The sequence below is a fragment of the Zingiber officinale genome, chromosome 9B, assembly GCF_018446385.1.
Source record: "Zingiber officinale cultivar Zhangliang chromosome 9B, Zo_v1.1, whole genome shotgun sequence".
Classification (NCBI taxonomy): domain Eukaryota; kingdom Viridiplantae; phylum Streptophyta; class Magnoliopsida; order Zingiberales; family Zingiberaceae; genus Zingiber; species Zingiber officinale.
This window is the reverse complement of record NC_056003.1, coordinates 9,380,504-9,403,666: the sequence shown is the minus strand read 5'-3', so window position 1 is coordinate 9,403,666 and position 23,163 is coordinate 9,380,504. Positions and strand designations below refer to the sequence as shown.

The 23,163-nt window shown below is 35.5% G+C and overlaps 1 protein-coding gene across 1 annotated transcript in view; it reads right to left on the bottom strand.

Annotated features, from left to right (window-relative positions):
* Positions 1-1,480: 1,480 nt before the first annotated feature.
* Positions 1,481-23,163, bottom strand: part of LOC122022796 (E3 ubiquitin-protein ligase UPL1-like) — a 29,147-nt gene continuing 7,464 nt past the window's right edge. The window contains exons 9-27 of the mRNA XM_042580911.1: positions 22,746-22,853; positions 22,061-22,182; positions 21,808-21,915; positions 21,665-21,738; positions 19,645-19,770; positions 18,293-18,360; positions 14,550-17,313; positions 13,300-14,369; positions 12,884-13,186; positions 12,603-12,810; positions 12,101-12,366; positions 11,747-12,024; positions 8,174-9,287; positions 7,957-8,103; positions 7,747-7,827; positions 6,879-7,104; positions 6,649-6,788; positions 5,308-5,414; positions 1,481-2,016 (exon numbers count right to left, since the gene is read on the bottom strand). Coding sequence (XP_042436845.1) covers positions 1,914-2,016; positions 5,308-5,414; positions 6,649-6,788; positions 6,879-7,104; positions 7,747-7,827; positions 7,957-8,103; positions 8,174-9,287; positions 11,747-12,024; positions 12,101-12,366; positions 12,603-12,810; positions 12,884-13,186; positions 13,300-14,369; positions 14,550-17,313; positions 18,293-18,360; positions 19,645-19,770; positions 21,665-21,738; positions 21,808-21,915; positions 22,061-22,182; positions 22,746-22,853 — 7,413 coding nt within the window. The 3' untranslated portion in view covers positions 1,481-1,913. The remainder of the gene's footprint in view (positions 2,017-5,307; positions 5,415-6,648; positions 6,789-6,878; positions 7,105-7,746; positions 7,828-7,956; positions 8,104-8,173; positions 9,288-11,746; positions 12,025-12,100; positions 12,367-12,602; positions 12,811-12,883; positions 13,187-13,299; positions 14,370-14,549; positions 17,314-18,292; positions 18,361-19,644; positions 19,771-21,664; positions 21,739-21,807; positions 21,916-22,060; positions 22,183-22,745; positions 22,854-23,163) is intronic.

Genomic DNA, 23,163 nt, shown 5'->3' with positions numbered 1-23,163 from the left:
AGCTTCTAGTATGTAAGTGACCGAGCGAAGGTCGAACAAGCACAAATGTGCTTGTAGGCGCTCAGCTGAGAGCCTCTAATCTTCTAGTATATGAATAACCAAGCGAAGGTCGAACAAGCACAAATGTTCTTGTATGTGCTCGAACGGGTAAAGCCCGACCGAGCTTAGAGGCACTCGGCCTTATAAGGTTTCTAGTATATAAATGACCAGTCAAGATATGTTTCAGGTATTCTTTATACATGATTGGTTTAAACAACCAATCAAGAAATGCTTCGCAAAGGTGTTCTCCTTATATGATTGGTTCAAACGACCGGTTGAGATATGCTTCATAAAAGGTATTTTTAATATGTCATTAGCTTAAATGACCAGTCGAGACACATGTAGTAGATTATTTTATAACAGCCTGGCAAGTTTGGCGGAAAACATTCTCTCGAAGCTTCTTCAATTGCAGGGGTACATTCTTCTGCATATTTCATTAAAATGAGATGTTATAAACGACAAAAGAGGTACATCTGGGATATGAAAACGATTACTTGAAGAATTATTGGTAGAGGTTCAGGTTGTACTTTCTCTATCTTCTAACAAACTGGGAATCACTTCATGATTGTGGAGGTTGTATGAGGTGGTATAAAAAGGGGAGTCCTTTCCGATGGCAAGGTATGTTGACGCTCACAAACTCTGTCATCTAAAACTCTACTTCTTTGTACTTTCATTAGAATACTTCTGCTCCTTCCACTTTGAAAAGAAAGAACTGACTTGAGCGTCGGAGGACCTAGCTAGGGATTCTCATCCCGGTCTTAGATCGCTAATGGCTAATGCTTTGTTGGCTCGTCACGCTATGTGCAAGATCGTTGAGAAGCCCCTCCGGATTTTCAGAAGTTCATCTTCCTCAGAGTCACTGTTCATTAGAGCAAGCACATCTTCTCACAGATTTTAGACAGGATCAAAACAACTAGAAGGCAACGGCGTATGCTTAGACCAAAAAAGTCTTATTGATTTAAAAGGATAATTAATTAATTGGATTTATTCTTTTATGTATCTAACGTTTATGTATCTATATTGATCTTCGTCCATGTCCCTAACCGGTATAAGACCATTAAGATAAGATAACAGATTTACTTTTGATAAAAGAAGTAATCTCAAACGCTTGGTAAACACATGATAGTTACCTGTAGTGAATAGGATTCGAGTCTAGTCTCAGGATTTATATCTTGTAGATAGAGTTCAAGTCGCAAGAAATACATCACTTATATTTATAAAAGAAGTAATCTCGCGCTGATGGTTTATACAACAGTATTGCCACACATGTAGGATCGGAATGCCCTCCTAATTATCTCACCCCCTCTACACAAGGAATCGTCGATTCCTTTTGCCACGGATAAAACAAGTAATCTGATTTGTTATTTTAGATGGCCAGATAAGATTGGAATATTTTTTTAATAATTAATCAAAAAAGAACATCTACAATTCTGAACGTTGATGATTCAAAAGAAAAGGATGCATTTTACTGAATAACAAGATGTTGCCATTCACAATCTGTTCCAAATATCCACGAGAGCTTTGCTGTTTTTTGAGTACAAAAGTTGTACTAAAAAATAATATGGAAAAAAAAACAAAGTTAGCAAAGGAGACGCCATACAAGACGATTTGATTTGCAGTCACGGGGATTCGGACGACTGACACATCCACAATCTGCAACATCAGCCTGGAGTAAGAGTGGTATATCATATATGGGGGTTTCTCTCACAAATCATAAGGTGACTACTTCATGGTTGAATTCCAATTTGAGGAAGTCCCTATTCCATAAGTGCGACCAAGCAACCACACTTCAGACCCTCGGCAAGGAGAGAGTTGGCTTTTAAAACCCTGTCGAATACACCTATCTGTACAAGTGCACACCTTCCTTCCCACTCTCAACCGAAGCCAAACCCTTCATTCGCTTCATGGATAGCTAGAAGTAACCTCTCCTGCAACTGTCCTTTTGAGGTGTACTCAGGCAGGTCCAATTGGTTGAAGCTGCACAAGTACAATGTACAAAGACCATCATAAGAAAGACTGGGATAGAATTCACCTGATCAGTAAACCACAAGAGACAACAAAACAAAAGAGAATGAACAATGTCAATCAGAGAAAAAATGCAACTCATTAATAGCAGATTGGTAGATGAATATATATATTTAAGTGAAGCTAATCCCAAGCATAGTGGATTGGCTGTTGGTTAATCACTTGTTCCGTCGCCTAGAATGGACAACTAGCTATCTTGACAACAAACATACATCTACCTGGCCTAGCGATACCAACAAAGAAATTCCACAACAGAATAAAATATATTTATTATGATTATAAATTTATTTATATCAACTGCCAATAAACTTCGTGCCCATCCCTAAAAAAGAGAAGGAATATTATGTATGGATTTATCAAACTATTAAACTAATGTTAAGTTATTTCTTGGAAGGAACTCGTTATAGGGTCCAACTATAATGTCTTGGCAAAGACCACTCACTACATCTCTATCACAACTTAAGTATAGTGTCAAATATACAAATTACACAAGTTCTCACGTTCTAGATTGGATAAGAACAGATATTATAATATCGATTGTCTTAGATTTTGAACATGGAATGTGAAAACACTCACTGACAACATTTAGAGATAGTAAATACAATGATTAGGAGAATAATTAATATTTTGTGTTTATAAAAGATAAAATGGGTACAGAAGAAGCTAGAGATGATAAAGAATTTAAGTTATGATATACAAGAAAAAATAAAATGAAAAATGGAATAGGTATTATTGTATATAGTTTGTTAAGGGATGAAATAATAAGAGTAATTAGTTAGAAAATGAAATTATTAATGTAATTAACATATATGCACCTCAAGTTAAGATTAAATGAAAACATCTGACATAGGTTTTAGAAAAGCCTGGATGAGGTGGTTAAAAAAAATTTATGATAGATGAGATTATTTTAGTAGGAGGAGATCTAAATGAATATATAAGAATAAAAAATAATAGAGTTCATGAAGGTTGTGGTTTTGAAACAAGAAATGAAGGAAAATTTATATTGAATTTTGTGATAACATATGAACTTATAATAGCTAATAAATTTTTTAAGAAGAGACGAAAACACCTAGTTACATTCAAAAGTGGAAACAATAAGTCACAAATTGATTTTCTTAGATCTTATAATCGAGAAGGGGGATAGAAAAATTTATAGATTGAAAGCAAAATATCTTTAGGGTGAGGACAAGAGCAAGTATTAGGAGAAATACATGTGAATATGTAGTAGCAAAGAGAGAAGCCAAGAAAGCATTGAGTGAAGTCAAGGATTAAGCTTTTGAATGCCCTTGATACAAAAGAAGAGAAAAAAGACATCTATACGATAACGAAAGCTAGAGGAAAACAAAAGATCTTTCCCAAATAAGATACATTAAAGATGAAGTCAAAGGGTACTAATAAGGGCAGCTCGGTGCATGAAGCTCCTGCCATGTGGGTCCCAGGAAAGGATCCATTATACGCAGTTTTACCCTGCTTTTTTTTGCAAGAGGCTGTTTTCAGGATTCAAACTCATGACCTTTAGGTCACAAAGTAACAACTTTACCGTTGCACCAAACCAAAAGATACTAATGAAGGATGAAAATAATAAAAGAATGATTTAAGTTAGAGGAGTATAAAAATTTAAATTTTTATCAGAGAATTTAAGCAAACTTTAAATTGGATGCAAAATGAAAAAGCAATTGGTTTAAATGATATTCCAATAAAAGTAGGACAATGCCTAGAAGAGCAGGGTATTAAATGACTTACAAATTTATTCAATTTTGATATTGAAAAGGAACAAAATGTCTCAACAATGGAGGATAAGTACTCTAATCCTCTTATAAAAACAAAGATGTACAAAATTGTGCGAATTATAGGGGCATTAAGCTAATGAGTCATACTATGAAACTTTAGAAAAGAAAGAAAAAGATTAAAGAAAGAGACCAAGGTGATCAAAAATTAATTTAAATTCATGCATGAAAAGTTAGCGAAAGAAGTTATATATCTTTTCAAACAATTGGTTGAAAAGTATCGAGAAAAGAAGTAAGACTTATACATGATATTTATTGACCTCAAAAAAGCTTACGGAAGATTCTCAAGAAAGATTATATAGAGAATTCTAGAAAAGAAATGCATTATTATAGCGTATATTAAAATAATTAAGGATGTCTATAAGATGTAACGACAAGAGTGAAAATTTTAAGCAAATTAATTGAAATGTTTCATAAAGATCAACTCTAAATTTATATATATTTTACACTGGTATGAACTCAATATATACATCCAAGATGTGTTATCATGGTGCATGTTATTTGCATATTATTTTGATTGATAAGTCACGTGAATGAGTAAATGTTAAGCGTCAATCTTGACATGAAACAATAGAAGTAAAAGGTTTTAGACTTAGTAGAGTAATATAGAATTTAAGTTTAGTATTAGTAGTAAATGTAACAAGGTAATTTGTTAGGATACGAGATGACGAGTTATGTGTAACTAAGTGCTTTAAGTATCTAGGTTTGTTTTTTGCAAAAGGACTGAAAGATTGATTGTGATGTTTTATATAGAATACAAGCAGAAAGGTGTCAGGTGTTTTTTTATGATAGTAAGATATCTCTAATACTTAAAAGAGAAATTTTACAAATTGATAGTTAGAATTGTTGTGTTATATGGAGTTGAATGTTGAGTTATAGTTCGAGCACACAAGCAAAGATGATAATCACGAAGATAAAAAAGTTAAGGTGGATGTACAAGCATACGAGGATGGATATTATAAAAAATAAGAATATTAAAGAGAAAGTCAAAGTTGCATTTAATAAGGAAAAATTCCGAGAAATATATTTAAGATAGTATCTACATATACTTAAACAACCAATAAATGTCCCAGTTCGACAATGTGAGACTATGATAAATACACACATTAATAAAGAAAAATGACCAAAAAAATATTTGATTACAATGATAAAATAAGATAAAATTATAGTAGGAGATCGTGCCCAATGACGTAGGAACATCCATATAGTTGACCGCATTTAATAGGATAAAAGTTTGGTTGTCGTTATATTAGTTCTCTACCAGCAATATTATATATTTTATACCAAATATACCTACGTAGAATGATCAGCACTTTGCCTATAATTGGATAAAGACAAAATATGGAGTGGTTTTCTTTCAAAGAAGAATCATAAAATACTCAATAGTGTCTCTTTCTCCAGCCTATTTTCTTGTTTTTAAACAAGACATGCTATAATGGGAAAAAAAATATCATACCAAGTATGAGCTGAAGGCAGATGGTGCGGGGTTCCATATGCCTTGTGAATCTGAAACCGCTGAGAGCCTGAGATTCCTTGAAGTGCACTAAATCCTTCCAGAGGCACCTATTACAGTAAAAGATATTAGGAAAGAAGAAATAAAGAAGTCAACTAGTTGAGACATGGAAATGTACAAAAGAAACATTAGATGAGTGTTATTTACAGTAACAAACTGCTGTTGAATACAAACAACCATAGAAAATAAAATGCTAAAGAAATTAAGTCACACAAACAAAATGAAAATGACGAAGTCATAATGCCTATATCAATGATTGCTTGTTACACATCTTCATCAGCCTGCATTTGTTCCCAACTGTTCGGGGTAGGCAATATCCCCCTCAGACCTTCAACTTAAATCGCTTCAACTATTTGGCTAACTGATAGCTTTAGAATAGATGGTGTGAGAATGTTTAAAGAATTAGTATAAATGGGAACAAATTATAATAAAATTTTATTCTAACTATTTGATGAATAATTTCTATAATTGGGAATACTCTGATTAATAACAAAATAATATGATTTAGTATGACAAACAATCTTGCAACAAATCACAATTCACACTATCCATTGTTTTGTATCTCAAACTCGAAAATACAGATTTCATACAATGAAACCCAAAGGTAACTTCAAACTTGACACGTTAGCATGCATTTAAGAATCTTATTGACTATCAACCAGCTGGAAAAGAAAGAACAGTGTCAGCCCTTGGTGTGCAACAAGAAATTAGTGCTATACCAAACAATTTCATGCCAGCCGATAAGGGGAAGCAATGTGCACATCAAACTGTTGGACAAGTATTGTATCGTGGGACACAAACATAATTTGCAGATATGAAACAAACATATATAATTCCACCAAAAAAGCAGCAACTATAGGGATTTGAAGAATAGACGGGATTACTAGCAAGAGACAGCACAAATATGTTTGCTATCAAATGGTTGGACATCATAGACAGAATCCAGTAAGCTCTTTTCAGGACTTGGAATCAAGAGCTCCTAGGCTCCATACAATGAAAATGAAAGCCTAGGCAAATGGACTAACTTTCAGGCATGGTATTTTCTTGTACATCAATTTGTTTTATACAAAATTAGCAGAAACACACGGTTGCATTACTTGCTTCAAACAAGGCAATCCTACTGGTGCTTATAAGAAGGAAACCACCATACAAGAAAATATTGGACCCTTTGAGGTCAACTAACAATAGAAACTTAAGCAAATTTCCTATAAATTATCTATCTACTACTTTAAGGACAATGTTTCATATACAAACAACTATCATTTATCTAGCCAAAGAACCTACCTTTGAGGTGCCAGTTACAAATTGAAGGAATCGGGCCTTGTCCTCTTTGCTGAAGCCCTGAACGACTTCCCAAAACCATTGAATTACAGGGGATGCATTGCTATAGCCAGAATATTCAGTATTTGCTCTCAGGTCATCCACTGTCACAAGTGAAACAGAATAGGAATAAGAGAAGTGTATATGAAAAGTATATCTGTGGGAACTTTAAAACACATCAAACATCAACTCACAATCAATATCAGGAAGTCCACTTATTAATAATTCTAATTCTTTATCATTGAAAATAGATATCAGATCCCTGGGTATCAACTCATTAAAGCCTTCCATAAATGCATTTATTTGAGGCCTAATTGCAGTGGTTAGCAAATGTTCAGCCACACGATCAACATATTCGTGTTTGTTTTCTTCAGTGACTCGAATATTTCTCCCACCAGGAATCAACTCAGAATCAGTTACCTGAAATATAAGCATATAAGAACATGTCAGAAAAATATAATAACCCCTAAAACAAGAAACAAAAATGTATTTAATGAATTAAAAGGTTCAGGACTTAAGGGGATACAACTTCAAACATGCAAAAGACGGTCTAAAGTTTCTCAAGTCTCACAGATTTAGTAAAGGACCATAATTCTGACTTGAAAGCGAAAATTAGCATATAAATGCACCCAATAAACACGTCATAAATAGGAAAGAGAAATGTATAATAAACAGGCATCTAGTGTATCATTTTAAGGCTCCTGTACAAGCTTTTCCACCAAGAACGTATAATATCGTAAAAGACCTATGCACAAGAAGAGAAGTATATATACAAATCAGGATAGATTTGTAAATAAAAGGGAACAAACTACAGTCCAGAAAAATTTAAAAGCAAGACATAGAATCAGTTTATAATTAAAAGACAAGATCACATCCATTGAACTATTTAGTATTGCATATCTTTAGGCAAGTGTAGGTCACTTCAAGGGTCCATGTATTTTGGTTAATTTCCTAGAAACTTAGTTTCAAAACAAACAGGCTATACGATACCTATAGTGTACAAACTTAACATAAAAGATAATGGGAGTACATGATTATAAAGGGAAAAAGAATAGCATTCACCTCAGCCTTTTCATACAATATCAGTTTTTCCTCATCAGCATCCATACTGAAAGTAAGATCCAATACTTCACTTATATCGTTCTGCAATATGGCAAATAAAATAAATGGAAGATCAAAAATTTTGAAAAATAGAAGAATCATGAAACATCAAAGAATGAAGATGTTGATGAAGTAAAAGAACACCAAAATGTACAAGGAACTTCAGGATACCTCAAGCATCCACTTCAGATTTTTATAGTAATCTGGATCAACAGCCTCAATGTCATGATAAGTAACCTTTACACCAAGAATGTGTTTGTAAAATGACCTTGTAAAATGGACATCAAGGAGCTGACTATCAAAGAGTGCTTTACTGACCTGAAAAATTTGACAATGTTAGTGATCACAACAAAAAAAGCTTGAAAAGGATAATAATCAAATCACTCACCACTCGTCCAACAAACTTAAAATATGAAAGATGTTCCGTCTGGTAAACTGAATTGGGGTTTGGCTGGAATGTTGATTCATTGCCAACAGTTGTGAAAAGAAGGGCACCCTTATCAAAAATTACCCGAGAAAGCAACTGATACCATTCCCTGGTAAGTCCACCGGCATCAATACCTTCTTCACCTTGAAAATGGACAGTTAATTTTCCCTTCAAATCTTGTGGTGAGCGCATTCGCAATTGGTTATATGAGTCCTCCAATATGTAGGCTCTTCTCACTGAAATTCTAACAGGACTGTGATGATGATCATGTTGATGTTTTATTTTTGATCGAAAATGAGACCGTTTATTGTCAAAGTCAATGTATCGTGGAATTTTGAGCATGAGAGAAAATGACTTCTCAAGCAAACCAGGATTCTGACGAATGAATGAATTTAACAACTTCCTATGCCTCTCCAGAAACCTAACAAAAACAACCTGTTTTTCATGGGTGCTTGTACATGGACCACAAGATGATTTTTGTGCAGTTGGTGTAGTTGCATCTTCAATGTCAGTTGCCGTAGTAGCAAAATCTTGAACAGTTTCATATTGCCCAGGACGCAACTTTTCACATGTCACAAAGAATGACTCAATATATGGCAAGATATTTTGGGCACCAACAGAGAGTGGTGATACTACAATTGTACTCGTCGATGCCAAATTTCCTGAAATAGATTCAGGCTCTGATGGAGGTCCTGAAGAGATCTCAATTTTGCTTATGCAATTGCTCAACTCTAGCCACAAAGGTTCAAGTGCAGAATTTATATCCCATACATGAGAAAGAGCATTAATATGGTCTTTGTCGGGGAATGAAACTGGGTCCTTCTTTTCGTGCAATGCAGCAATAAGAGAGCTCAAAGCCTGCAGAACTCTCAAGATTGCAGTACCATTAATAGAAGATGAGCTGAGAAGTGCTTTCTCAGCATCCTCGTATAGGTTAAGTTCATTAATTGCATAAATACTTAAATTTCGCACTGAATTGACCAGCTCTGTAGTAAATAAATGACAATACGCTGGAGCATTGGCCACCACTTTTTTTAAGACCTCAGCAACAAGATTGTATGCATTATCAGATAATCTGCAGAGAAAAAACACTCTAAAATCCCCAAGAAAGTGTAATGCTTCATGAACAAGTTGAATCCTTCAGCAGTAATCAGGTTTAATTGGCATTGAAAACACAATCTTTTGTCTAATTTCATATGGCACAAAATCAAGGAAATATGAGTGTGACATGGCGGGGTAAACCATTATCTCAAAAGCTAAAATCATGAGAAATGCACAGGGTGACATAAAATATTTTTTTAGATTCATTTAAGTGTTTCTTTAGATCTTAAAAATAAGATTATTTAGATATTTTAATGAATTTGTTAGTTTTTAGATAATTAAGTTATATTTCTATAAAGAATATCATTGCCTGCCTAGAATCTTTGTATTAGATAATATTTCAATTAATAAAAAATTTCCTCTTTTGATGAGTTGAGTTGTTCCTCATGCTACATCAATTGGTACCAGAGCTAAATTCCTAATTCAATCTCTAATTTCTAGATGTGTGAATTCCCAATTCACTACTCCTTTCCCTTCAAGTGCTCGAAACCATCAGATCTCCCATCCAGCGTTCCACCCAAAAAAAGTCACTCCCACCATTTGTCTCTGCATGCCAGCAGCGGCACATTGCCAACAGCTGCCTTCTTTGCTGCAAGCATCACCAACCACCACCGCATTTGAGAGCCTTGCACCACCCTTGTTCCTGCTCACTGCAAAGCCCTACCAGGTCTACATCCCACTGGTGACCTGCAGTGAACCACGACCGCCTCACCAACCAACCAAGGTCCCCATCAAGGTGATTCCTTCGTTTGAGGTCGGGTCATACCCAAGGAACTGCCACCTTTGTGCATGATTCAACATAAAATAGACCTCATTTATGGATCACATTTGTCAATACTCCCATACTACCATATGAATCTTGAGAACACACTGAACTAAATAACTAGATCGAAGAACTCCCACAGAGAAAAACTTTATTAAAGAAAGCAGGAGTCCTTTCGTAACCTATGCATTATTAATGTCGAAAAAAGATCTCTCTTGGAAAGGCAACAACATCGCCTTTGTTGTAAGACTCCCTTGAACCAATCAAAGTCATAACTACAACAAGACAAGTTCTTTAAAACGGAGCATTGCATTCCTGCAACAACACTAACAATGCATCTCACATAGCTAAATTGTTCTTTACGAAGATTGTTCTATTGCATGGGTTACATATATTGATCGTAATAAATACAACAACAACAGCCAAGCCTTATCCCACTAGATGAGATTGGCTATATGGATCTTTTTATGTCATTGGGCTCTATCCCTTATTATATGATCATCTATATTTAAATAAATTTTATCTTATTTTATTGTTGCTAACTAAGTCTTTTTTGTCTTTCTCGTTTGATGTGCATATTTGTCATAGTTTCATATGAACATTTATCGGTAATAAATATGTTAAATTGGTAAGCTATTTTTGAAAGATCCTATGGAAGCTGTTTAGAATCCAACTCAAAATCTCATCACATTTCATCCACAACGTCGAAGCTCAAGCTGAAAATCTACTTAGGCATTTTGCTGAGGTATTTTGTAGGAAAACCCCATGATTTAGAATTCCATAATACCAATTGTAGAGTTTACTGATAATAATTATGTAAATCATTGTATAGGTAAAAGTCCATTCACGATACTCTATAGGTCTAAAGATCATCATTTAGTCCATTTGGTTCCATTACTAGTAGTTCCGTTATCTACCATCTTCTACACTTCTAAGTCAACGAATAACTTTTTTGCGCATATCCGAAAGACACGTCAATGTTAGGAGAAAACTAAGGATACATACCAATGAATTTTATAAGGATCACAAAGATACACACATAAACAAAAAGATTACAGTCCTTATGGTATTTCGGCATTATGAGAAAAATACATCTTAATGTTTATATTGCTGACTTCCCTCCTGAATATTATGAGAACTACAATGCACAACCCTCAATTTATTTGCTTAGACCAAACAAGAGGCACCAAAGTCATCTTCCACGGATGCACCCATTGTTACCCATTCCACACATTTATGAGGCATTGTAAAACTTAACAGACCATCTGGCTTTCTACTTGATAAGTTGAATTCTTCTTGGTGAGAGAAAATGACATAGTGATTCTTTAAAAGGTTGTTTAGATTTATTTAGGAGTTTGTTTAAATTTTTTTTTTTTTTTAAAGTTTGTTTAGATATTTACAAAAAAAATATTAAATTTGTTAGGTAACTATGTCATATTTTTACAGAAAATTGCTCTTGTTACTAGCCTAATAAAGGGATAGGATCCAATGTATTAGATCCTCTTTCAATCAATAATACTTGTCCTCTTTCAGTAAGTTGAATTGTTCCTCATGATGCATCACAGGATCTCACAAAACAAAATCAGGTTCTAACAAACTTATTTAGAATTATTGTCACAGAAATGATTAACCACTGTAAGTCTAAAGGCAAATAAACAAGAAAACTGTACCCTTCACGTGCAAGCAAAGAGCAGAGAAGTCTAAGCTCTCCTTCTGGAATGCTCAATAAAATATCACTAATATTGTTTTTGTTGTTTGTACCAGAAGTAGAAGCCTTTTTAGAATCCTCACTTTTCTTTGATTTAATATCCTCTTTAGCAGAAGACACAACAGCATCAGCATTAACTGGTGTGTCTTGCATAATGTCAGAAGCAGATTGTAGCTCAGTTGGTGCTTCAGGTTTGTTTGACAGGCCAGAATCAATAACAACCTCAATGAGATTTAACAACTGAAAAGCAATGGCTCAGTTAGTCAGTACTTGCAAAATAGGAATTAGACCACTGCAACTTCTATTTAGTAGGTACCTGTTCCAGATGAGAAACACTCCTCATGTACAATGGTTGATTCAAGAGTCCAAGAAGTAACACAATAGCAAAAGCTCCTGTTTTAACCTCGGATTTATCTTCCTCCATCAGAACAGCTTTCCCGTGTCCCTTGTCCGATACTTCAGGTACGCTTGTAGGTGAACATGGTAATACAAGATGCAATAGGAGCTTGGATACATTTGGATGATTTTTTGCTAAGTAGGCCAGAGTCTCCAAAATACGGCGAGACACTAACGGAGGCACTCCTGTATATCCAAAAAAACATAGTGATTGTGAAACAGATCATGAATCATGACAATGCTTTTGATTAGCAGATGTAAACAACAGTCATATTTCAAAAAAGTTAGTTGTTCAGCATTTTAAGGAAATCCGCCCAGTTTTGTAGTAGAGGAACATATAACATGTTAACAAGATATAACTGAATCTTAAAGGTCTCATGACAGGTCATCAAACAAATATACTGCTGCAATTAAAGAATTACCGCCATAAAATTGAGGACGGGAATAGGCGACATAACTCTGACACCCATACAACCTAAACGGGGATTCAGCGTATTCAACTGAAGTGTTAGTGGGTCCCCGTAGATCCAACATTAGCATATCCATTAAAACTTCCACCAAATAAGTTCTTGTCTCGTGATGAGTACATAGATTCAAGAAAAGCCTCTGTAGTTGACCTTTATACAAAGGCTGCAAATAAACCATCAAACTGTCAGCATGTAAAACGTAATAGAAAAGCAAGTTAGAAGAAACAAGCATCCACCTGAACTATACGTAGCAATCTGATCATTGCTTTTAGATCATTGATGCCAACTAGGGGAACACCATCAGTTTCAATTAGTTTTCCAACTGTAGATCTGCGAGCAGAAGCCTCAATATTTCGGTCCAGAGTAGACCCGATAGTATCTCCATGCCTAGAAGACTCTCCGCGTCGACTTCTAGAACTTATGCCAAAGAGTCCTCCAGTATGATGACGATGGGCAAACCTTTCACGCAACATATTTGCTTCGGCAACAAGTGCAGGGGTTAGTGTGGCCAACAAAGTATCAGGCGAGGTTAAAAGTACCTAACATGAAGGAAAATGCTTGCAAATATCATGAGAAATAAATTCACAGATATAACTTCATAAAAAAAAAATGCTTGAAGACAGAACATCTAACAGTCTGAAACAAAGTTCACCTCTTCTCGAACATCTGAAGGAAGTGTAGCAATTATAGACACAGCATCCATCTCAACAGGTTGGCCTTCTAGTTGTTGTGATTCTTGTTGTCTTTGAGCACGTTGTTGTGCTAAGACCTCCTCCCTAATATCAGGTGGAAGTGCAGCAAGAAATTCAGGATCGATATCTCCATCAGCTTGAGGCTGCTCATTTGAAGCCTGTGAAACCTGATTCTGCCGTGATGAAAGTACTTCAGCTCGCAATTCCTCAGGAAGAGCCTCCAAAAATGTGGGGTCTATAGCATTTGTATCAACATTGCCTGATGGTTGTTCCACCTGAAGTGCATCCCGATCAGTTTCTTCATTCTGATGTGGAATCTCACTGACACTCTCCAGAGATGTATCACGACCACTAACAGGGATTGAGTTTGCTGATGACCTTCTCATCCTAGCTGCTGGCGGTAAATCACCCAAAGGAAGTCTATCGACAGGACCTTGCCTGTCTCCATCATCATGCCCATCAACACTCCCAATTTCAACTTCCAAACTACGAAGGCTTTCACCTATTGTTGCCCCACTGCCACTGCTTGCTTGGCTCACTGCTTCAACATCTCTGACAACAGCATCAGCCCATTCATACTGCATCTCTGTCACTTGTTCACATGCACCAGAAACTCCAGTGTCTTGAATAGAATCGCCATTGGTGGCTACAATGCCAGTATTAGGAGAGACATCTATTGCTTGTAAAGGGATAACAATATTCTCATGATTCTCAGTACCCCTTGCTTCTATTTCATCCCTAACTTCAGCCTCTGATGTTTGCAACTGGCTTGGTTCATGTTTTCCTTGCAGACTAGTCTGTATATTTTGGTCTTGTGCAGGTGTAGGCTGTCGCAATTGGGAAACAAGCAGTTCTTCAATCCCTTCAGGCACTGCAGGAGCATTAGATGCACCACGTTGATGATTATCATCCAACCACATACTGAAGCGATGTCCATGTCGTCCATTCCTCAATGTACGGAAGATAGCATCCATTCTGTATGATGTGTTCTCCTGATTTCTTTCTGAGAAAGCTATATCCACTGTATTTTCTGAAAATGAAATTTCAAAAATGTGAGCATGAAATGACACTAATACTTATTGAACTACAAATTTTGACAAATTGGTATCCCATTATAAGAATAAAATAGTTGTTGGATAAGCAACATTAATTAGAGGTAAAAGGGTGAAGCATCAACTCAACCAAAAACTTGAGAGGCCAAATATTTTACCTGATTGTCTCTGGTGAACTAAATGTCTAAAAGAAGAAGGCTCCCCCAATAATGGATGTTCAAGATGAAGAGAAGTGTGATCACCGGTTCTTCCAAGGAGATTATAAATGGATGTTGTACGTCCTTGACGTCTAGAGCCAAATATGTCAAGAGGCATTACAGAAAAATTGTCACTACCAAGAACTTCAAATTGATCGAAAACATTTATTCCACTGATTCCTTCCTCTAAGCGGAGTATTACACCATCATCATCTTCATCATCATCATCCTCTTCTTCCAAGACATCTTCATCAAACTCTTCGTCATCGATCTCATGGTCATCATGATCTATATCTGGATGAGAGATTTGATGAACTTCATCCTCCTCCAAATCATTGTTCTCTTCATCATCATCCTCCTCGTCATCAACTTCCTCTCCATCCCCTGACATATCTTCATCCTCGTCATCATCACCCATATCATCTTCTACATTTTGTGATATTTCAAATCTGATTTCCACACTTGAAACACCATTATCCATGCCTGTACCATCTTCAGATACTTCGTGCATGAAATCATCTTCAGCTTCATGAGAAAAAACTCCATTCATTTCACGATCATGGTCCATATCATCTAACACAGAACTGGAATTGCCATAGGTTTGGGCAACACCAGCTGTTTGCCTTTGGTTGGGAACCTCTTCGGTGTGATCAGGTTGGGACATTGTTTCCAAGGCCTCAAACCTATCCCCTTGATCATTAGAGGAACCTAGTTGATGCTCAATAGTGGCCAGCTTCAGGGAGTTGTCCTCCTTTGCAGTGTTAATGTAAGCAGAATGAACATGTTCTTTTGTCACTAACTCCAATACCTTAATGATTCCTGCGATGAGCTTAGGTGAATCAGCATGGTCCAAGTCTAGCACTTGAAGAACCTGACTTAAAGAGTGAACAAGCCCAAGATCAATAAAAGTAACTGATGCTTCTGCTGAAATATATGAACCAGTTGGTGAACGAGCAGCAAGAATATCATTAAGTAGGTCAACAAAGGCATGAATACGTGAATCAGATGCCCTGCAATGACCAGATGAATCAACAAAGTCTTTGAACACATTACTTATTTCAGAAAAAATTCTTCTTCGTCCTTCTGTTGAACGAACAGATGATGCCACCAAAAATTGGCTTGCTCTGGTAGCTAACTTTTGCCTCCAATCTCCTTCAGTTTTTTTATCTTTCTTGGAAATTCCTGGGTAAGGAAGAAAATTCAGAAGAATATGATGAAAGATGCCCCCACTGACACTTCCATTTAAACCCCTAGAAAGAGAACTACTGAGTTCAGCATCTCTTCGAAGTAACACCTGAATTGATGAAGCATAAGTGAGAAGTATCTCCGTCAACAGCTTAACAATAAAAACAATTTTCGCAGTAGATACCAAAGCCTCTTGTGAATTAATTTTGTCATCTTTAGATGAAACATCGGTGACTTTTTCTTTTCCTTTAGCTGAAGTTGAGTCAATATCCATATCTGAAACTAACGAGCTAGCAGGACTTGCATCAGTTTGGTAATTTGTGACTGGAGGGACAAATTTCACTATCAGATCCAAAAGGTATTCAATTACACTAGTAAAGCTCTGTGGAGTTTTGCGATGAGCCTTGGTATTCTTTGTACAAGGTTCTGATAGCTTACCATGCCCATTTCCAGGAACCACCGATGCCATATCTAACCCAGTAGTCTTTTCATCACTTGCAGCTATTTTGTCTTTCTCAATTATCTTCTCCTTGTCCTTGGCCTTGGACTTTTCCTTCTCACGATCTTTCAATAGCACTACATTAGGTCTGTCACCTAACATTTCAATTCTGCATACAGCTTGTGCAGCTTTCAGAAAAACCACAGGGTCCCTGGAAATAACAATAGACAAATTTTGAACAAAAGTTCTTGGTGATACTCTTGCATTTGAATGTCTGCTTGTTGCTGCAATGAGGCTATGGCGTATCTCTAATTCCATGGCTTGTTGAAGAGTATTCGGATCTTCCAAAATGTGGCGGATAATCACAGCTGCCACGTTACTGTACCCAGGAAATAAGCTGTTTGCAGGTAAACTAAGTAAAGCTTGTAAACCTCCAGCCTCAAGAAAACTAACAGCAACTGGATGAACCTTAGTTAACATAGAGCTCAGCTGCAGCACCACATGTGTTATCTCACAAGGTAACTGATTCTGAATACATCTGCAGCATATTTCCAGAAGCCTCTTCTGGTGGTCCATGTTCAAAAAACCCATAGTTGACGCTAGACAAGACTGACAATTCTTTTCTTTTTGCTCATCAATCACAAGTGAATGCTGGGGATTAAGAGTATCATTTTTCATTTGTTCCAGATTTACTATTCCTGGAGGCATCTTAGGATCCACCTGCAATAACTGATCGACAGAAAGAAAACATGCAGTTACCCACTTTGGAACTTGAGGTTCTACACCATCTAGAGAGTCAAGATTCCATCGAGAAAGCAGGTCCATGGCAATCTTTACAAGCCCAGCTTGGTATGCAACTTCTCGTGCCATAACATCATCATGAAGAAGTAGAGCAAGGACATGAAAAAGTGCAGATAACATATTCTCACTTAATGTAGTTGAAGATACACAAGAATGGTTGACATGATCAATGATTTGAGAGAGGACTTTATGCCGATGCTGACCATTATTTTGTGAGCATATTGTAACAAGAAGATCCCTTATAGGAAAGGCTAAAGGTTCATTCGCTTGCAGGACAATATGATGTGGTAAAATAAAAATCTTGGCAATGACATTTTAAATCTCAGAAGAATATGATACATATGCAAGTAAAATGACCGAAGGTTATTTAAGACTCAGAATATATTGACCACATCTTGTTAAGTTTACTAGAACTTCATTTTACTATTCTGATAATAATAATTGGAAGTAGACACTATCATGGTTTAAAATCTCGACCCGTGCTGAGGTTTCGGTCCTAGATCGGAACGATACAGTTTCGGTATCGTATCGCACTGTGTCAATATAGTTTCAGTATTTTTTAAATATATAATATATTAATTTAAAATAAAATATTTAACATAAATATTTTAAATATAAAAATAATCTGAAAATAAATATGAAAATAGATAGATAAATAAATAAAAATTTTATTATATTTTTATAGAGTTAAAATAAATTAATTAGATAATTTTATTAGGGTTTAATAAAGCCTCTTTATATTATCTTTATCATAACTAGGAATTGATTAAAATAATTTACCTGAGTTTTAATAGAAAAAACACCCACCTGCGCACAAGAAAGTCACAGTCGCAGGTTCATGCGATTCCAGCACGGCCGCAGGGTCGGGCGACCCCCCCCCCCCCCCCCCCCCCCCGCGCTACGCCACCGCTGCAGATGCGGGGGTCGCGCGACACCTCTCTGTTGCCCCGGGGCCTGGTACCGGGATCGTGCTGATGCCGGTCAACGAGCAGAACGAGATGTTTCACCCGTTTCGGCACAGTATTTTAATCCCTGGACACTATATCTTAATTCTTCCATGGAACCATTTATAGTGCAATTCAAAAGTGTTATTTATCTACATAATTTTTTATATTAAGATTTGGAATTCATTCTGGAACTCGATTTTTATATCAGTATATTATATTGATTCTTTAATGGATAATAATGCACGTGCAAGTCACGTAGAAACGAGTTCAAATAAATAATCTAATTAAATGCCAAATGCTATACATGAAAACGAAGAAGCAAGGAACCAAACCTTTGGGTTTAATTCTTTAGTTGTTGCATTATCTCTTCCATGCCAGTAAAACGTGTTTACATCATTTCCTGTGAACCATTGTAATTAAGACAACAATATGTCATGCAAAAGCCCCAAAATCACATAAAGCATGCGTTCCAAATGGATGAAATATATTAAAACTTTTTATACTTTAAGCAAAATGCACTGAACATCGTTGAGGAGTTTCACTTCTATTTATTAAAGTAGTTAAAATAAGACAAATAATTGAGTAGAAGAAAGTGTTACTAAATTTAAGGTGCAGAGCAAAAAAGCCAACCAATCTCATAAGAACTTTTAGTTGGCCATTTAGCATCACTCACGTATAAGTGTAGTGCAAATTCCATGAGAATTCTATGGACTAATCTACATTTTGCACAAGTACAATATTGATTGATTGATATAGAGCAGGAACACACAAAAAGTTATGTATGCATGCACACTAAATACTTCAAATGAGAATGTTGACACTGTCATACAAAAAGCAATATATACACAGATATGCACATGCACGAGTAAGCCCAGTACATAATCCTAGTGTCTAGCTGCAAAACTCATCAAGCTAAACATCTCGTCAAACATTCTTGAATGAGATGTGGCAATATAAAAAAATAATAATAATAATAATAATAAGTAACCACTAAACATAGAGGTTACACAGGCTCTAAACACTTTGCAAGAAAAGGTGAAACATGTGCTCAAATTTTAATAAAAAACACTAAATATGATGTATTTATATATTCAACGTTGAACTTTTAAGGAACTCATTGCCTATATTAGTTCCATCATATAAAAATGAATAACCACATTGCAACCAAACAGGTAAGCCTATTGCAAATAGGATAGAGATAATTAGTCATCACCAAGTGGAAATTAAGGAGTGACCCGACAATGTTGAAGGTTAAGGAACTCATCGCCTAAATTAATTCCATCATATATATTTTCAATGTTGAATTCAAAGGAACTCATTGCCTATATTAGTTCCATCATATAAAAATGAATAACCACATTGCAACAAAACAGGTGAACATATTGCAAATAATATAAAGAAAATCAGTTGTCTCCAAGTGGGCAATTAATCAGTGACCCGACAACTTTATATTGAAAAAACTAATAGTTTGATCCCAATATTTACTATGAGTCCACAGCTATGAACTTAGAAATGGGTATCAGTATATAGCTTGCTAGAACTCTTGAGCAGCTATGGTCTTCATGACCATGATTACAACTTAAAAGTTTGAACAGCACTTGGTGTTATTTTTTTTAGAATCAGAATGCTACACATGAGAACAGAAAAAGGTTTTAGTTACAGTTTACTCAAAATAAAAACTCACCAGATTGTGTACTATTGAACCATTGGAACCATGCATTCAAGCGGACATAGGCTCTCTTGAGGAAATCAGTGATCTCATCGGTTTCCTGAGGTGAAAATTTACTTGACCGTATGCCATTTAGTAAGTCTGTTAGAAGATTGTTTGCAATCAAACACCCACTTATAAATGTTTCAACAGAAAGAACAGTTAGCACAAACACAGATTTATTTTTCCTGTCAAATCAGGCAAATAACCACATCTGCAGAAACAATTCTCATGGACATATACAATTCCCCCAGTTAAAGTTACACGACACCCACACACACACTCAATGTATGCATATCCACGGGAAACAGCTATAATTATCTCAGAAAATAGCATATAAATGAAACTGAGACAATCTATAGAATAATTATGAACCGTAACAACAGTATGGAGGATGCTTCAATCAAATCATACCAAATATCTATATATATAAATTGTTTTTTAAAAAAAATACATGTAACCAACTCAAGTAGTCGGGACTCACAGCTCATTGAAATATTAGTATATAGATATGAATAGTTCTGAATTGCAACAGCAAGATAGAGGATGATTCAGTCACCCAATCATGTGATATATATTAAAAAAAATTAAGGCACCCAAAACACAATATTTATTTTTACATCATGGAAAACTTAAGACTCACCCTTCTATCATCTAAAGAGCAGTAGATTCTTTACCCACTGGTGCTAAAATCTTTATGGCTGTAGTTTGCTTATTTAGTGATAACTATATCCCAAGATGCTGCTTAAACAAATATGTTACAAACACTTGGCAGCATCCATCTCTAGCCCACAATTTCAGTTCGTCTTAACTCCTAATGCCCTGAGTTAAAATTATATGGAAAAAACTAAATTCAAAGTTCCAACAAAACTGTCACAATTTCTGCAACTTTTCTGCAACTTCTCCAGAAGCTATGCCTCCAGAGCAAGGATTGAGTGGCATTTCCACTGTTAACCCTTGTAACTTCTGCTGGGAGTAAAAAACAGGAAGCTTTCTGCAGCAACATCTTTGGCCCAAAAAAAAAAGTTCCACATAAATTTGTGGAGAACATTGAACAGAGAAGCAGCTAATCAGCAATGATCACTTGTAAATAGAATGGAAAAAGTCTCATTCACACCTTTCTTTCTCTTGCAACAAGGAAACATTGGGGGTTCTCCGTTGGAAAATTGCCATGTCCCTATCATTACATGTTACTAAATGCCACAACCCTTGTCATCTTGGCAATGAGAGTATGAAGAGGATATGGCAGAAGGATGAGAGCGTAAGAAACTTTATTAGAGATGACAAAAGAATGACCTTTCTTGGTTTGACAAATGATACTAGCCTGCAACAGATATAAAATATTGGCATCTGAAGATTGAAACGCAGTCATCATCATGCAATACACATATTTAGTTGTGTGAAATTTAGGACCATGTACGATATTGACTTTAGCCAAATTTACGATAGTCAAATAAGTATCAGATATTCATAGAAGCAAATCAGAAACAAGCATAAAGCATTCCTGCATCCTTGACTCTGATTTAGCATACCTCTGAATAAATTTACTCTTTGTACAATATATAAGCAATGTATTTACAAAACAATATGCTAATTTATCACGCAATGCAAGCAAAACACGAATCTCGCAAGCACTTTGAACTGACCATGCTTAATATATTTCACAAATAGTTTCATTTATGGAGCTCCAAAAAGATGAGTTGAAATCTGAGACAGCAAGCTGTGATTGTATTTGTTAGAAGATGAAAATCCATGAGTAGATCTTTATTTCAATATCTGTTTTGAAACTTAGTCATTTTTTAAGTTGGTCAAAATCTTGGTATGTGAATGAATATTGTGAACTTTGGCTAAACATACATGCCTCCACAAGCAAGGACAACAAATTGAAGGCAATTTAATCATCAACACAATTTTATAAGCACACAGCATAAATTCAAAAACAATACATTTTTCAATTAGTAGGTAGGCAATATATGTATAGGTAAAGTTACTGCACCTCTTATAACAAGAAATAAAGTTGGTGGATTCCCATTTGTTGAATATTGAAGAACAAATTCCTCAGGTACTTTACTGCAAATATTGAACAAGTTTCATGTGAATAAATTGTCCACAATCTCATATAAATTGCGATTAAATTACCTCAACGCTTCAGCACCTAAAATCTGCTCACGAGGAATCCATCCATCAGCATTAATGAGATCCAACCAATGCCCAATGATGTCCATGGATAAATCAGCATCCCAACGCCTATTAACATTAACATGATACATATTTCAAGAAAAGTACATCAGATCATAAATGAGCCTAATTCCAGATGCTAGAATTTTATTCAATAGAAATTTAACAGCTGAGCTGCTAGACTCTGCGAAAATAATCATAGTATATGACAAACCCGATGATCATTTGATGGAAGCCTTCATCCCAAAGAAAACCTCTTGGAAAGAATGATCTACTAGGAACAGCTGTAAAAAGTGCAGCTGGCCAATAATAAATAAACTTATCCCCATTCTTTTGCTGCCAAAGAGATCAAATATAACATTCTTACTATACTTTCTTCCAAAGGTTAATCATAATAACATAATACAACTTCAGGGATCAAATATAACATGCTTGCATGCTTAGTGCTCATAATCAAAGGTCAATTTCTATCTTGAGCAGAATGATTTGATACAATAAATCTAACAGAAAATATGGCATGTTTATAATATAAAAGTCCTTTCATGTGAACACCATAATCTAATTAGCAAGGATTAATGGTGACTAATCTATTTAGGATTTAGGAGATAAATGGGCAAAAAAAATATCACAAATGTAGGTGATAAAAGATTCATATACATCTCAGAGTATATGACACAAATTTTCAAAAGATAAATAAAGTAAATCAAACGAGACAATAAAATAGCAAGCTTATATGGAAGAATTATAAAATAAAATAAAATTTTCAATGATTTGACATATATTCCCACTGTCTATCATACCTCTAAGTTTGATGATCATAAAAGCTATGGTTGATAAATAGAAAGAGAGAATGTGCAGCAGGTTAAAAATCTTTGAAACTTAACAAACCTTACACTTACAGTGTAACCTTCTGGTAAGGCAATCTTTGACTGACCATAGAAGTAGCCAATTCCTCCAAGCAGATTTCCTAAGGCTGCCCTACCAACAGCCATCAGTTCAGAATCAACCTGAATTAAGTTAAGAAGTCAAATAGTGTTCCATGTCAATCCATTTTCCATCTTCAATGCTTATGTTTCCATGGAAACTATGGTGCAGACATACCATAAGATGTATACTATAAACAACTTATGCTGTTAAACAATTCTGCCTAGATAGTCTGCAATAAGCATGTAAACAGAAGTGCACTTATTGATATAGAAGCCTATGTTTTTCCAAAGCAAGGTTCAAAGTAGCACTCTATAATGGAGTTTCAAAGCTTGGCCCATACAATACTATTCCAGTGTGATGTCATGCCAGAACTCAGCATGCTATGAAATC